Source organism: Pseudophryne corroboree, chromosome 2 (assembly GCF_028390025.1).
Source record: "Pseudophryne corroboree isolate aPseCor3 chromosome 2, aPseCor3.hap2, whole genome shotgun sequence".
Lineage (NCBI taxonomy): Eukaryota > Metazoa > Chordata > Amphibia > Anura > Myobatrachidae > Pseudophryne > Pseudophryne corroboree.
The window spans coordinates 205,200,341-205,216,071 of NC_086445.1; the positions used below are offsets into that span (position 1 = coordinate 205,200,341).

General features: G+C 44.9%; 1 protein-coding gene across 3 annotated transcripts in view; it reads left to right on the forward strand.

Annotated features, from left to right (window-relative positions):
• The window catches only part of LOC135009056 (ATP-dependent 6-phosphofructokinase, muscle type), a 237,126-nt gene that overhangs the window by 146,195 nt on the left and 75,200 nt on the right, over positions 1-15,731 (forward strand). For all 3 annotated transcript variants that reach the window (XM_063952247.1, XM_063952246.1, XM_063952248.1), the window contains exons 3-5: positions 1,854-1,952; positions 4,666-4,739; positions 4,862-4,939. In XM_063952247.1, coding sequence (XP_063808317.1) covers positions 1,854-1,952; positions 4,666-4,739; positions 4,862-4,939 — 251 coding nt within the window. The remainder of the gene's footprint in view (positions 1-1,853; positions 1,953-4,665; positions 4,740-4,861; positions 4,940-15,731) is intronic.

The window sequence follows — 15,731 nt, forward strand, 5'->3', positions numbered from 1 at the left end:
TAAATGCCGCAGCATGTTAGTCATGCTGCAGCTGATGGGGGGCTGCAGAGACAGCGCAGAATGGGTCTTGCACCTGCGCAGACCCCCAAACATCGTATTTGTACGGAAACCATTGGATTTGATTACAAATATGAATAAGGCCCAGTGTTACCATCTAAATGCCACATACATATGTAAACAACAGTAAAATGGTGTTGTTTTTTTAAACAACATGGCTGCATTACACACTTCACATTTTCTCTGCTATTGTACCATCATATCTGATGAGTCAAATTTCACTTTCCATGCTGGTGGCGCCTGGGATGCGGCGTCAGGCAAGGGTCAGGGTGTGCGGACAGACACGGTGTGTGCACTGTAGATCTCACCACCAGCATCAGTTGCAATAAATGGAGAACTGGCAACCAGGAGTCTTTCAGGAGCTCCCGCAGTGTCACTTCCATGACCAGGAGCTTCTGTCACCATGGAGATGGAAAGTGAGAGCACCAAGATGGCTCCCCACTGCAAAGAGGGACAAATGTGCCCCTCAGCAGAACTGCAAAGATGGACAAAGTTCTCCTCAGCATCACTGTAAAGGGGAAATTTGTTACCCCTAAGAAGCTGGCCCGGGTAATCGGTACCTCACAATCTCCCCGCACCACCACCCTCTTGATACCTGAGTATATACCCTCTGCTGCAGTATCAGCTGACTGCTGGACCTAGAGGACACCGCTGCATCACCAGAGCCACTACCAGGGTAGTGAAGCAGCTGCAACGCAGACATACAGTTTTGTCAACATTTTATCAGTGCAACCATGTCACCAAAACATACTGAACCCTAAAAGACCAGAAAATATTGAAAAGACAGCAAAGCATTCTCTTTACATTGTCCAGTCACTAAGTGGAGGAGATGAAAAAGATTCCGGAATCCAGTAGCAGAAGTAAATAATACAGATATTCATGAAAAGCGTGTGCTAGCAATTCAGTGTTTAGCTCTGCAATAGATTATGTTAACTAACTCGTGCTTGGGATAAAAAGTGTGCCAAATGGTAACTCCGTCGGTATCCAGACAAAAGGTTGACACCAATTGGTCGACACGCCTTAGGTCGACACCTGAAAAAAGTCGACCTGAACAATGTCGACATGGAAAAGGGTCGACATGAGTTTTAAAAAAAATGTGGACCTTTTTCATATTTTCAATGCACGTGGACTACAATTGGGAACGGTAACCTGTGCCGAGCACAGCGACGCACCTTGCCCGAAGCATGGCGAGCGAAGCAAGCCATGCCAAGGGACACGGTGCACTAATTGGGGTTCACGGTCACATTACGGAGAAAACAACACCAAAAAAACATAGGAAACTCATGTCGACCTTTTTCCACATCGACATTTTGTCCATGTCGACCTAAGGTGTGTTGACCAATTGCTGTCGACCTAAGGTGTCGACCAATTGCTGTCGACCTTGAGTCCCAGACCATCTTGCCTCCAGCATAAAATAGCTCTGCTTGTTTTCATCCAAGAACTATATAAACAGTTCAAAGTTGTGCACCCAACACACATACAATTTACATAAATATTCTAAACTTATATTCAGTCAGTCGTTCAAAAGTGCCATTTCCATGCTGCCATGATTTGTATTTGTTTATTTACCCCTTACAAGAAGTGGATTGGCCCGTGCACCAGTAAAGGATTATGTTTGGCTGACACTACATAAAAAGTAACCTGCAGAGACACTTAGAGATGTCATTCTTGTAACCCTATAATGCCCAGAGATAGAAGACTGCAGTGCTCCACGCTCTGTCTCACTGCACAAGCTGTTGGGAAGGAGACAGGCTGTCAGTAGCTGGTTTCATGCAGGATTCTGTGTTGCTTTACAGATAAGAAGACAATGCTGCAACAAAGTAAGCACCAAGACGCCCAAACTCTGGGGGTTGGCAAAGCAATCGCTGTCCTGACATCAGGAGGAGATGCACAAGGTAACACTGCTCTCAGTTATTTATGTTTGTATAATAATAATCGGTCAGGGTATTACAGATGAAGCATACAGCACAGACAGTATGATTTTACTATACGAAGCATAGAAAGAGCAATGCTTATTCCATCATTCAAGCAGCAAATGAAAATGAATACGGTGTAAAAGCATATACGTAGTCTAGAATAGGATGAGGCTGGAATGAAGCAATAATATGACCTGGAAATGTCACTATAAAGTGATGGTCATGTATGAACCAGAAAGTACAGACATACAGGGATGTTGCCTATGATCTTAGGCAGTGAGGATGTGAGTGGTTACCTCTGCAGATAATATCTTACAGTATATCATTGGGATGAATGTGACCACACACTCCTGTGTTTGTTCTGTATCTTGTATTGTCTTTGTCTTACCTTTGTGCAAAGTAAAAGTAATTGTAGAAATGCTGAGACCTAAAAGCCAGAATACATATTAAAAATCATTCTGCACATTCATTCGCTAAAAATGCTGGGCGTAATTCATGTGTATACGTGAATGCAATTGCGATTCTCCAGGCTACAGAGCTGCTAATGTCAGCAAGAGAAGCTGCCGCCCCGGAATGAAAAGAGGCGCCCACCAGAGCCATCACAAACTCATTCGCAGTTGCGTACACATTTACAGCCTGTGCGCAAAAACAAGGAACATTGGATCGAAGGGTTGGCCTGTGGCTACGCAGACTGGACACAGCAGTAGCGGTGGTGGTGCCATGTTTTTGTTTGTACGCTCGCAGCTGACAGCAGATACACAACCTGACAGTGGCCATGACACATCTGCATTTTCCAACCACTCCCCTTTAGCTCCTCCAAACGGTCACTTCCTGTCAATCCCTTCTCCATGACATTTTCATTGCGAGCGGGATGGCAGTGGCACCTTGATGCATGCGCATTGGGATTTGCGGCATATGCGCAGTCAGCTGATAAATGCTCCACTGCGTGAACATTGTCCATGGCGTACAATCAGGACTTAGGCCCACGGTCTCCAGGGACGCTGCTGCTGAAAGGGTGCATCTGGCCAAATGTTGTTGTGGACATTCGTTTTCCAACTGCTAAGCTCCAATAAAACGTATACTTTACACTGAATGGTGCGAAGTAGGATTAGTAGCAGTGTGCAATTGGTCACGATTAATAGGAGTATTTTATGTAAAACAAACTCTGAGCTGATGTAAAGAAAACTGCCATTATTATTGTAAATTGGGCTTCAAAGTGATTTCAAGTCAAAAGTACAGTCATGATTTGTGTATTAAATATCAGTAAGTACAGTGTGATTATGCACACCTACTGTTGTGGTCTGTTGGGTTCCAAGGTGACCGTAATCTTCAAAACTTGTTTTGTTTTGTCTGGTTCTGATGTATGTAGATAGCTGCCATCAGGCTCGTGCAAGTGTATGATAAGGACTTTGCAGATTCTCACTGTCTTATGTTTCAGCAGGACATATATCTGTGCACACAAACAATAGTCTGAACATTAATATATATCATGCATAAAAACATCAATTCTTTATTATCATTTATTTATATACCGCCATAGGGTGGAGGAAACTTGTGCAAATATTGGGAAAATGTACCTAAATAAGGCATTGGGTGGGAACAAACTCATAACCCCAAATGCTGTGATGCAGCCATGATAGTCATAGGGGGATATTCAATTGTTTGAAAAGTCGGTTGGGTGTCTGTTTTTTCCTGTCTATTAGATAGGAAAATAAAGACACCCAACTGACTTTTCAAACATTTGAATTCCCCCCATAGTGTCATCATGTTGCCCATAATTTAATATATAGGTTGACATTAATAAGCTTACATTACAGTCTGGTGCCTATGGAAAAGCCTCTCTACTTCCCACCAATATCTTAAAACTAAAACTTTCAAAAACATTAGCACATATATTATTGACTGTAAATAGTATATATATATATATGACCAGTTACTGTGCAATGGTTAGCATTACTGCCTCACAGCACTGTGTGGAGTTTGTATATTCTCCCCCATGCTTGTGTGGGTTTCCTCCAGGTCCTCTGGTTTCCTCCCACAATCCACAAATATAGTGGTAGGTTAATTGGCTCCCAACAAAAATGAACCCTAGCGTGTAAGTGTGTGTGTGTGTGTGTGTGTGTGTGTGTGTGTGTGTGTGTGTGTGTGTGTGTACATGTGGTAGGGAATATAGGGAAGATGTATTAAGCCTGGAGAAGTGATAAAGCAGTGAGAAGTGCAAGGTGATAATGCACCAGCCAATCAGCTCCAGTATGTAAATTGACAGTTAGGAGCTGATTGGCTGGTGCGTTATCACCTTCCACTTATCACTGCTTTATCACTTATCCAGGCTTAATACATCTGCCCTATAGGTTGTAAGCTTCACTGGGGCAGGGACTGATGTGTGTGTAGATGTGTTTAGGGCAGACTGGATGAGCAAAATTCTACTGCTCTGTCTATCTATTGGTAGCGTACGAAGTTGCTGGCGCAATATAAATAAATGTTAATAAAATAGTACATTTTGGCACAATATATATATATATATATATATATACACACTGTATATACACACAGTATAATATATGTATATTTATGCAGTTCTAATGTTTCCTTTATTATTATTTGTTGTTTGTTTTTTTTTTATGTTTTTTTAACAAGTATTGCATTTTGCTGACTATATCTGCGAGCTAATCCTAGTTGTATTCATCACCAGGAATGAATGCAGCTGTACGAGCGGTGGTAAGAGTGGGAATTTACACAGGTGCCAAAGTCTATTTTGTACATGAGGTGTGTATCCCAACTTTCTCTAATGGCTTGCTACTGCCACAGGCAATAGATTTTTGTTTTTGCTTTATATGTTTGATATTATTAATTTGAATAAAACTCATTGCAAATGGCAATCATTGTAGGGCTACCAAGGATTGGTCGATGGAGGTGACAACATTCGAGAAGCCACTTGGGAAAGTGTTTCAATGATGTTGCAGTTGGTAAGTCTAGTGGAGTCATTAACTCATTCACATTGTCATTGGTGGAAACACCCTATTACTGTAACCTTCATTTCTCCTGGTCTCCTTGTTAATGCCCGTTAACATTAAGTGCTAATGGGCGGTAACACACAAAATCCGTGATAACTAGTTGTCTGGGGTTTTTATCTGACCCGCTGAGGCAGGTGAAAAAAATCCTTGTTAATTCCTGGCTTCGGGGCTAATTGGATAGCCCCAGGGGATCAAATAGCTCATGGTAATTATTTCTTTTATCCCCTGTCGTGGCATTTTTACTGGAGTGCATTTCTTTTATATCATACATAATTATAGCAAAATCTAATTTGTTTTCTAATGTTTTGGTTTAGATTTATAGGATTATACAGTGTATTTAGGAAAGATGTATAGTACATATTTGGTATGTAAAATGTAGAATATTTCTTTAGGACAGAAGTCTCTAAACGGGTTGGGGATGATATGCCAGCGTTCAGTATGCTGGAGGTCACGATACCAACCGTGGCATACCTCCCTTACCGTATCTTAACCCTAAGCTCCCCTGGTGGTGCCGAAACCTACCCCCCCTGCTGCCTAAACATAACCTCCTCCAAGTCTAACCCTAACTCTCCCCGTGGGTGTTTAAACATAACTCCCCCATCCCCGCAGCCTAACTCTCCCCCCTCAGCCTTAACCTAACATCCCCCCACCCCACTAATGGCTTACCTCTTCTGCGGCTCAGGAGTCAGTCATCCTGGATCTCGGCTGCCGTTATGCTGACACAAGATTGTGCTCTCCTTCGGGATTCCAGTGCCGGTATTTCGACTGCTGGGATCCCGACCATTGGGATCATGACGGGATCCCATTAAAGCATCTGTACCCTGTATTAATATATGCCACTCCTTTCCTAAGTAAGTGCATGCTGCATTTTTGTTCTTCCTGTGCATGCCCACTGTTTTCTCCCAAGTAGTGTGAGTGGCAGCTCCTGTAATGAACCTTCTGGAGTTTTCAGCCAGTCACCTGTCGGTGCCTTACTACAAGTTGGACAATATGGCAATCTTCCACAAGGTGGAAATTATTCCTGGTGTAGTGTGCATATTTAGATGACTTTACTGCAGGTTTTGAACAAAATAACAGTCTGGGATCATGAATAGTATACTAATTACTAAAAATCTAAAACATTGCAAATGAATCTCCTGTTTTACAAAATTATCTATGTTAATGCACCCTGGTGGGTGGGACTGCATGAAGCGCAAAGTTCCATCTGCGCACATTGCGTTTAATTACGGGATTAAATCCTTCCTCTTTATTGCTCGCACTTCTATGGGGTCCAAACAAAAACAAGCAAGGGCTTAGATAAAAAGTGTTGTATTAACACACAAGATCCTGATAGAGGGCCAGTTGTACTAGGCCTTAAAAAGTGATAAAGTGGAGAGTGATAAACTAGCAGCCAATCAACTTCTGTAATTTTTCAAACACGGCCTGTGACATGACAGTTAGGAGCTGATTGGCTTGTACTTATGACTCTTCACAATATCACTCTTCAAGGCTTAGTACATCTCCCCCTGTCTTTAACTAATTGAATCTCCCCCTAAACGTATACAATGTCTTGACCTTTCTATATGAGTTCGGTTATTCTTTAGCTTCTGTAATCTCCTTGGTCATGACAGTTATATAATCCATATTTAGGAGTAAAGTCCTCTGCCTAAACAATTTTGTCCTTTTATGCCACTGCTTTCCCAATTCTTTAGAGAAGTTATGAGAAGAAGACCCATATTTAGTGGGAAATGAATGCTATTAATACAAGGCAATGGGAATGTAAAACACGTGCAGGTTATTAGAGACGGACTCTGGAGGTTAAATGTCTAAACTAAATATAGGTACGCTATATGTTTTAGCACTGTGAGGTCATACAGAGTGTTGTATAAAAGAGATCTAGATTAAATATTCTAGTACTATATGATGTGTTTTTCCTCTTATGTGGCTGTATTGTCTTGTTGTAAGTTATGATAAAATAGCTGTTCACGTGTGTATAAAGGTATCCTTCAATCACTCCTTTTATGTTTATTAATCACTCAACACTAGAGCACAGACAAGAGCCTTTAACCATTTGCAGCAAAATTGATGATTTTAAAATAACACACAAAATCTAAGTTTATGTGGTTTGAGTTTACTCAGTCATCCGAATGTCTGTAGCATATTTAGTGCACTTTGCTCAGTATTCCATTGTGAAACAATGGGGCTCATGCAGTTGGACACAAACTCATTTTGCAGCTTTTTGCCCCGCAACTTGCACTTTTCAACATAGGAGTGCAAGGTGGAGACCAGGATCAGGCACCGAACAGCTAAGCTTGTGTGCCTCGCAGGATGCATTGGGCTCCTCTCCCCTCATACCTGCCCCCATGCTCCTGCACTTCAGTTTTTGTTTGGTGCCAGCAGGGGCTGGTCACCATTAGAACAGTTGGGCTGCAGCTTGCAGCCCAAACTTGAAATTGTAACTTTTAACTTTTTATTGAGCATTCAGCGCTTGGCAATCCAGAGGACACCAGTGCTGATGCTCCAGCACACCCCACCGGAACCCACGACATTACGAGTGGGTTGTTATTTCTGTGGGACCCTGTCTACCTTCACTAGCAGAGGCACAGGAGGCTCCCACAAAGAACTGCACCAGACACATTGGGGCACAGGTAAAGCGGGTACCCACTGCAGGACTCGCGTTTCTCGTAGTCCTATGCCGCCAGTCCCAGGAGACAGACTGGTGACGCCATTAAGGGTCTGCAAACACACTAGACCACCAGGACATTATGTAGACTGGCGCTGGGGACACTTAAAAGGCCAGGAGAACCGGTGGTGGATGTCAGCAAGAAGTCAGCACTTCCCTAGTGGCCCCTCCCGGTGGTCTCTGACAGAAACAGATCTTCCGATCAACGTGCTGGAACTTCGGGCAGTGTACCAGGCCCTTCAAATGGCTCAGGGCCTTCAACAGGGCTATCCCTTATAAAATCCAGTCAGACAATGCCATGGCTATGGCTTATATAAATTGACAGGGAGGCACTCGCAGTGCGGCAGCGATGCAGGAAGTAGCTTGGATTCTCGCCTGTGCAGAGCTCCATCTTCCAGCCATTTCGACAATATTAATTCCAGTAGTCCTCAACTGGGAAGTGGACTTTCTCAGTCGCCAGGGTGTACACCCTGGAGAGTGGTCTCTACATCCAGCCATTTTTCAACTTCTGGTAAACAGATAGGGTCTTCTAGACGTGGATCTCATGGCCTCCAGACACCACCACAAGGTACCAGTGTACAGGGCCAGAAAAAAAGATCCAGCTGCAACAGTGGACGCACTAACAGTCCCATGGACCTTTTGTCTGGCCTTTCTCTTCCCTCCAGTATCTCTTTCCCAGAGTTACTATGCAAATTCAAAGAAGAGGGTGGCACGATCTTACTTGTGGCTCCGGCATGGCCTAGACGCCATTGGTTCACGGATCTGCAGTATCTCTCCATAGACAAGCCTTTTCCTCCCCCTCTTCGACCGGATCTGTTCACAAAGGGGCCCTGTCTCCATCCGGACCTAGCTCACTTGTCTGTGATGGCGTGGCTGTTGAGACATCCATCCTAAGGGAAAAAACATTTTCTGGTGTGGTAATTCAAGCTATGCTGTAAGCTCGCAAACCAGCATCAGCTTGCATTTATTACCGTATCTGGCACTCCTACTTTCAGTGGTGTGCCCATCGCCACTATGATCCAAAGATTCTCCTTGGCGTCTGGCCTTCTTAAAGGCGAGCCTTGCCATGGGTCTTCGCATCACTTCTCTGAAGGTTCAGGTCTCGGCCTTGTCCATCTGGTTCCAAAAGAAATTTGCTCCCTTACCAGATGTTCGTACCTTGCTCCAGGGGGTACTCCGGAGACAACCTCCATTTGTCCCTCCAGTGGCTCCTTGAGATTTGTCATTGGTTCTTCTGGCCATACAAAGGCCTCCATTTGAAACACTGCAGACTGTACACCTCAAATGGTTGACCGCTAAGATTCTCTTTCTCCTTGCCATCGCTTCAGCCCGAAGAGTCTCTGACTTGGGAGCACTCTCCTGTCGCTCCCCCTTCTTGGTATTTCACCAGGACTGGGCATTCCTTTGTACCACACAGGGCTACCTACCCAAGGTTCCATATCAACGAACATATTGTGGTACCGGCCTTCATGAACCTGGACTTTCAAAAGAGGAAGCCTCATTGGATGTGATCCGTGCTCTCAGAATCTACGTGGACCATACTAGTTCCATTAGAAAAACTGATTCATTATTCATCCCTTATAGATATCAAAAATGGGGCTGGCCAGCCACTAAACAAACATTGTTTAGTGGCTCCACATGACCATCTCACAGGCTTACACGCAGGCTGATCTTCCTGTTCCAAGTACAGTTTCTGCTCACTCTATTCGCTCTGTGGGTCCTTCGTTGGCAGCACGCCCTGGAGCGTCTGCTGAACAACTATGCAAGGCTGCTATGTAGTCTTCTTCCCACGCGTTTCTTTGGTTCTATGCCTTTGATAGGTTTGTCTCTCAGGATGTAACCTTTGCCTGCAATGTCCTCCTTTCAGCTTAAGAGCGTTTCCTCCCTATTACAACTGCTTGGGGACATCCCCAGTGTTAGCCCTGTGGAGACCATGGACCCCAATGAAGAAAATAAGAGTTATGGTAAAACTTACCTTCGGTAACTCTTTCTTTGAAGTGCATGGCATCCACAGGTTGCCCATCCTGACGCACCTAGCTTCAGTGGGTTACTTTCAGGGTCACTGATTTCCTTCTCCTCTATGTGAGAGTGTATTTTCTGTGTGTACCATTCTTCTCTCCATCTCCTGGTCGGGCCTTGTTACTAAAACTGAAGTTCCTGTGGAGCCCAGTGCATCCTGGGAGGCTCACAAGCTTAGCTGTTTGGTGCTTGATCCTGGTCACTACCATCCATACCTTTGTGTTAATCCTGTGGATCCCAGACGCTCCAGGGCGAGCTGCCCACGGAGGACCCACAGAGCAAGTAGAGTGAGAAGAAACTGTACTTGGAACAGGAAGATCAGCCTGCGTGTAAGCCTGTAAGATGGTCATGTGGAGCCACTAAACAACATTTGTTTAGTGGCTGGCTAGCCCCATTTTTTAAATCCATAAGGGATGAATAATGAATCAATTTTTCTAACGGAACTAGTACGGAAAAAGAGTTAACTAAGGTAAGTTTTACCATAACTCTTATTTTTTTCTACTGCATATGTGCACCAACAAATTTTACACTGCTTTAGCCATGCCGACTTAGACGCATTTCCTGTGTGTAGCTACTTGTGCAAAGGGGTCCAGGCAGTGGGGTCGGAGAGGGCATGTAGACATGTCAAAAGTACAGTAAAGGTATGGTCATATAAATTGCGCCGCATGCTAACTATGGGCATATGGGCCATTATTAAATTAAAATACAGGCTCTTAATTTGGAGTTGAGGGGAATTATCAATTAGAAGTGTCTTTACAAAATAGTGGTAAACATGGCTTGTCCCGTACATGACAACTACATTTTATGTGCCTAAAAATAAAAAAAACGTCTAGTAAGGCATTTTGATTTTACACCCATCTTTTTTTTTTTCTTTAAAGCTTCCTCATGTTAAGTATTGACAAAAATTGATATGTTGAAACTTATACAAATGTCCAATACGTGACAGTGGAATGGCCCATATATGCCTGTTTTTTTAGACTGCTCATTTGCAGGTGCTTTATACCTCTTGTGCAAGTTACAAACTGACAGGGTTGGCTGGTTTAAACCGAATGTTTTTCTGAAAAAAACTCTCTGGTTTTCTTATTATGCTGTAACTACAGGCACGGCACTGTGACTTCTTAGAAAAAATCCTAATATATTTTAAAAATTGTGTTTTTATTCAAAATGTTTGATGCCAGTGGCATGCCAAGTGCTAATGCTTTTAATGCCTCGTGTGTGTGTGTGTGTGTGTGTGTGTGTGTGTGTGTGTGTGTGTGTGTGTGTGTGTGTGTGTGTGTGTGTTTTTCTTTTTGTATTACTATTCATATTTATTTAATTATAAGTAATAAGTAGGACTAATGCTTAACATTACCTTATTACTATTTTCAGTTTCATCTTTCGTTGAGTGTACTTTGTTTATGTTTCTAATTTATAGCAATGATTCACAGTTTTAATATATTAAGCAGGATTAATTTTTTCTCCATTAAAACATTAATGCAAAAAAAAAAATGGTTTAAACAAAAAAACCTAATTTAAAAAATAAAAATTAAAACATGTATTTATTTATTTTTCTCATACGTCCTAGAGGATGCTGGGGACGACATCAAGACCATTGGGTATAGACGGGATCCGCAGGAGACATGGGCACTCTAAAGACTTTTCATTGGGTGTGAACTGCCCCTCCTCCAGACCTCAGTTTTAGAAATGTGCCCAGGTCGACTGGATGCACTCTGAGGAGCTCTACTGAGTTTCTCTGAAAAGACTTATGTTAGGTTTTTTATTTTCAGGGAGATCTGCTGGCATCAGACTCCCTGCTTCGTGGGACTGAGGGGGCAGAAGCAGAACCAACTTCCTCAGAGTTTCATGGCTCTGCTTCTGGCTGACAGGACACCATTAGCTCCTGAAGGGAACTGAACGCTAGCCGTGTCTAGATGCTCACTCCCACAGCACGCCGTCACCCCCTCAAAGAGCCAGAAGTCAGAAGACAGGTGAGTATAAGAAGAATGATCTTCTATCAAGTAAGTGACGGCTGAGGAGCGGCGCGGCTGGCGGGAGCGCAGTGCGCCATTGCTGCCCCCACACACAGGCACTACAGGAGGGGGGGCGCTCTTGGCAGCAAGAAAAACACCTCAAAACTGGCTAAAAGGGGGCATAAGTTGCCGCTGGCACAGCCCTACCCCCACCAGTTTAAATATTACAGTGTTTATATGAGTATAAGGACGCGCCATTGTGGGGGCGGAGCTTCTTCCTCAGGCAGCCAGCACACTACTCATCGCCATTTTCTCTCTCTCCTCAGGCTGCAGAGAACACGCTGGTCCTCTCCTCCACGTCTGACAAGTACAGGGTGCTATTAAGGGGGGCACAAAGCGATTGTGGTGCATTTAATAGTGTGAATACCTGTTTAAAGGCGCTATTTGGCTGTGGACATTCTGTATTCACAGGGAATACTGGCGCTGGGGTTGTGAACTGGCAGCTCCTATCCTGTGTGTCTCTGACAGATTTTACTGTGGGTCTGTCCCCAAAATAAGTCCTAGTGTGTCTGTTGGTGTGCTGTACACGTGTGAGGCATGTCTGAGGCAGGGAGTTCCTCCCCGGAGGAAGCCATTTTAGGGACACAGAGTTGTAATGTGGTGGCGCTACCGGCACACCAAGAGCCTGCATGGGTGAAAGAGATACGTGACAGTATGCATCTGATTAACCGTAGATTAGAAAAGTCTGAATCTAAGGCTGCATGCTGGAGAAAATCTGTGGAAGATGTGATTTTTCAGGATGCTGTTATTCCTTATGCGGGCGGCCCCTCTGGGTCACATAAGAGACCATTTGCAAATGTTGTAAACACTGATACCGACACGGATTCTGACTCTTGTGTTATAGTGAATCCAGAGAGATAGATCATAAATTGGCAAAAAATATGCAATATATGATTGTGGTTATAAGGGACGTGTTGGAGGTTACAGAAACCACTCCTGTACCTCAGGAGAAGGCGTATTTATGTAAGGAAAAGAAGTCCAAAGTCATGTTCCCTCCCTCACACAAACTAAATGCTCTGTTTGAAGGGATGTGGGTGAATCCTGATAAAAGATTTCGTATTCCCAAAAGGATTCACATAGCTTACCCTTTCCCGGCTGAGGACAGGAAAAAGTGGGAGTCACCCCCTGTGTTAGACAGTGCACTTTCTAGGTTGACAAAAAAGGTAATTCTCCCTGCTCCTGGCACGGCTTCTCTTAAAGAGCCGGCAGACCGCAAAATGGAAACGACATTGAAATCCATTTATGTTACCAATGGTACACTGATAAGGCCCACTATTGCCTGCGCATGGGTGAGTCGCGCTATTGAAAAATGGTCAGAAAGCGTGTCATCAGAAATTGACACGATTGATAAAGATGAGATACTCCTTAAGTTAGGGAATATCAAGGACGCTGCCGCCTACATGCTGGAAGCAATGAAGGATATTGGACTCTTGAGTTCACAGGCCGCTACCATGGCAGTATCGGCTAGGCGGGCATTGTGGATTCGCCAGTGGAACGCGGATGCAGATTCCAAAAGAAACATGGAGGCTCTCCCATATAAAGGTGAGGCCTTATTTGGCGATGGCCTGGATGCGTTAATCTCGGCGGCTATCGCAGGTAAGTCGACATTTTTGCCTTCTGCGCCTGCACCAGCAAAAAAGACCTATCACCCGCAAATGCAGTCCATTCGGCCCAATAAATACAAAAAGACGAGAGGTTCCCCCTTTTTTGCAGGTAGGGGAAGGGGAAAGAAGCCCACAGCGGCTCCAGGTTCCCAAGAGCAGAAGTCTACCCCTACTTCTGCCAAATTCCCAGCATGACGCTGGAGCTCCCTTGCGGGAGGCCACTCGGGTGGGGGCATGTCTGAGACTCTTCAGCCAGGATTGGATTCTATCTGGCCTGGATCCCTGGGTGTTGCAAATAATATCCCAGGGGTACAAGCTGGAGTTTCAAGACGTTCCCCCATGCCGATTTTTCAAATCGACCTTGCCAGTTTCTCCGTCAGAAAGAGAAGCAGTAACCGCGGCAATCCAAAAATTATGTCAAGACCAGGTCATAGTCCTGGTACCGTAGTCACAACAAGGGAGGGGTTTTTATTCAAGCCTCTTTGTGGTTCCGAAGCCGGACGGCTCTGTCAGACCGATCCTAAATCTAAAGGATCTGAATTGTTACCTAAAAAGGTTCAAGTTCAAGATGGAATCACTTCGGGCAGTGATTGCCAGTCTGGAAGAGGGGGACTACTTGGTGTCGGTGGACATAAAGGATGCTTACCTGCATGTTCCCATTTATCCTCCTCACCAGGCTTATCTGAGATTCACGGTTCAGGATTGCCATTACCAATTTCAGACGTTACCTTTCGGTCTCTCCACGGCGCCGAGGGTATTCACCAAGGTGATGGCGGAGATGATGGTTCTCCTGCGTCAGAAAGGAGTCCATATAATTCCTTATCTGGACGACCTCCTGATAAAGGTGAGATCCAGGGAGCAGTTGTTACAAAACATATTGTCAATACTTCCCAACACGAGTGGATCATAAATTACCCAAAGTCACAGTTGGAACCGACGACAAGGTTGTCTTTCCTCGGGATGATTCTGGACACAGAAGTTCAGAGAGTATTTCTTCCGCTGGAAAAGGCTCTGGAAATCCATAAAATGGTAAAACAGATATTGAAACCATCCAGTGTGTCAATCCATCGGTGCATTCGGTTGTTAGGGAAGATGGTGGCGGCCTACGAGGCCATACAGTTTGGCAGGTTCCATGCCAGAGTATTCCAGTGGGACCTGTTGGACAAGTGGTCGGGGTCACACCTACACATGCACAGAAAGATAATCCTGTCGTCAAAAACCAGGATTTCGCTCCTGTGGTGGTTACACAGCTCTCACCTACTAGAGCGACGCAGGTTCGGGATTCAGGACTGGGTCCTGGTAACCACGGATGCAAGTCTCCGAGGCTGGAGAGCAGTCTCTCAGGGAGAAAACTTCCAGGGACGTTGGTCACAACAGGAAGCCTGCCTTCACATAAACGTTCTGGAGCTAAGAGCCATTTACAACGGCCTTCAACAAGCGGTACATCTTCTTCAAGACTGTCCCGTGCAGATCCAGGTGGACAATGTAACATCAGTCGCACTACAAGCTCTGTTGGCAATATTCATTGCGGGAGTAGACAACTGGGAAGCAGACTTCCTCAGCAGACACTATCTCCATCCAGGAGAGTGGGGCCTCCACCAAGAAGTCTTCGCAGAGGTGACAAGTCTTTGGGGAGTTCCTCAAATAGACATGCTGGTGTCTCGTCTCAACAAGAAGTTTCGGAGATACTGTTCCAGGTCGAGAGACCCTCAAGCAGTAGCAGTGGATGCACTGGTGACCCAGTGGGTGTTTCCGTCAGTGTATGTCTTCCCTCCACTTCCGCTGATCCCAAAAGTACAAGGGTTCGAGCAATATTCATTGCCCCAGACTGGCCAAGGAGGGCTTAGTACCCAGATCTTCAGCAGTTACTCATAGGAGATCCTCGGCCTCTTCCTCCTCGAGAGGACCTGCTGCAGCAGGGGCCGTGTGTGTACCAAGACTTACCGCGACTACGTTTGATGGCATGGCTGTTGAGCGCCGTATCCTAGCCAGGAAGGGTATTCCCGAGGAGGTCATCCCCACTCTTATTCAGGCCAGAAAGAGAGTAACGTCGAAACATTACCACCGTATTTGGAGAAAATATGTATCTTGGTGTGAATCCAAGAAAGCTTCTACGGAAGAGTTTCACTTAGGACGTTTTCTCCATTTTTTGCAGGATGGTGTGGAGGCGGGCCTCCGATTGGCATCAATCAAGGTCCAGATTTCAGAAGGTTCCAGAAACAATTGGCCTCTCTTCCAGAGGTTCAGACCTTTGTGAAAGGGGTTCTGCACATCCAGCCTCCATTCGTGCCTCCAGTGGCACCATGGGACCTTAACGTGGTATTGCGGTACCTTCAATCGGATTGGTTTGAGCCTCTACAAAAGATAGAGCTGAAATTTCTCACTTGGAAAGTGGTCATGCTCTTGGCTTTGGCATCCGCAAGGCGGGTGTCTGAATTGGGGGCCTTGTC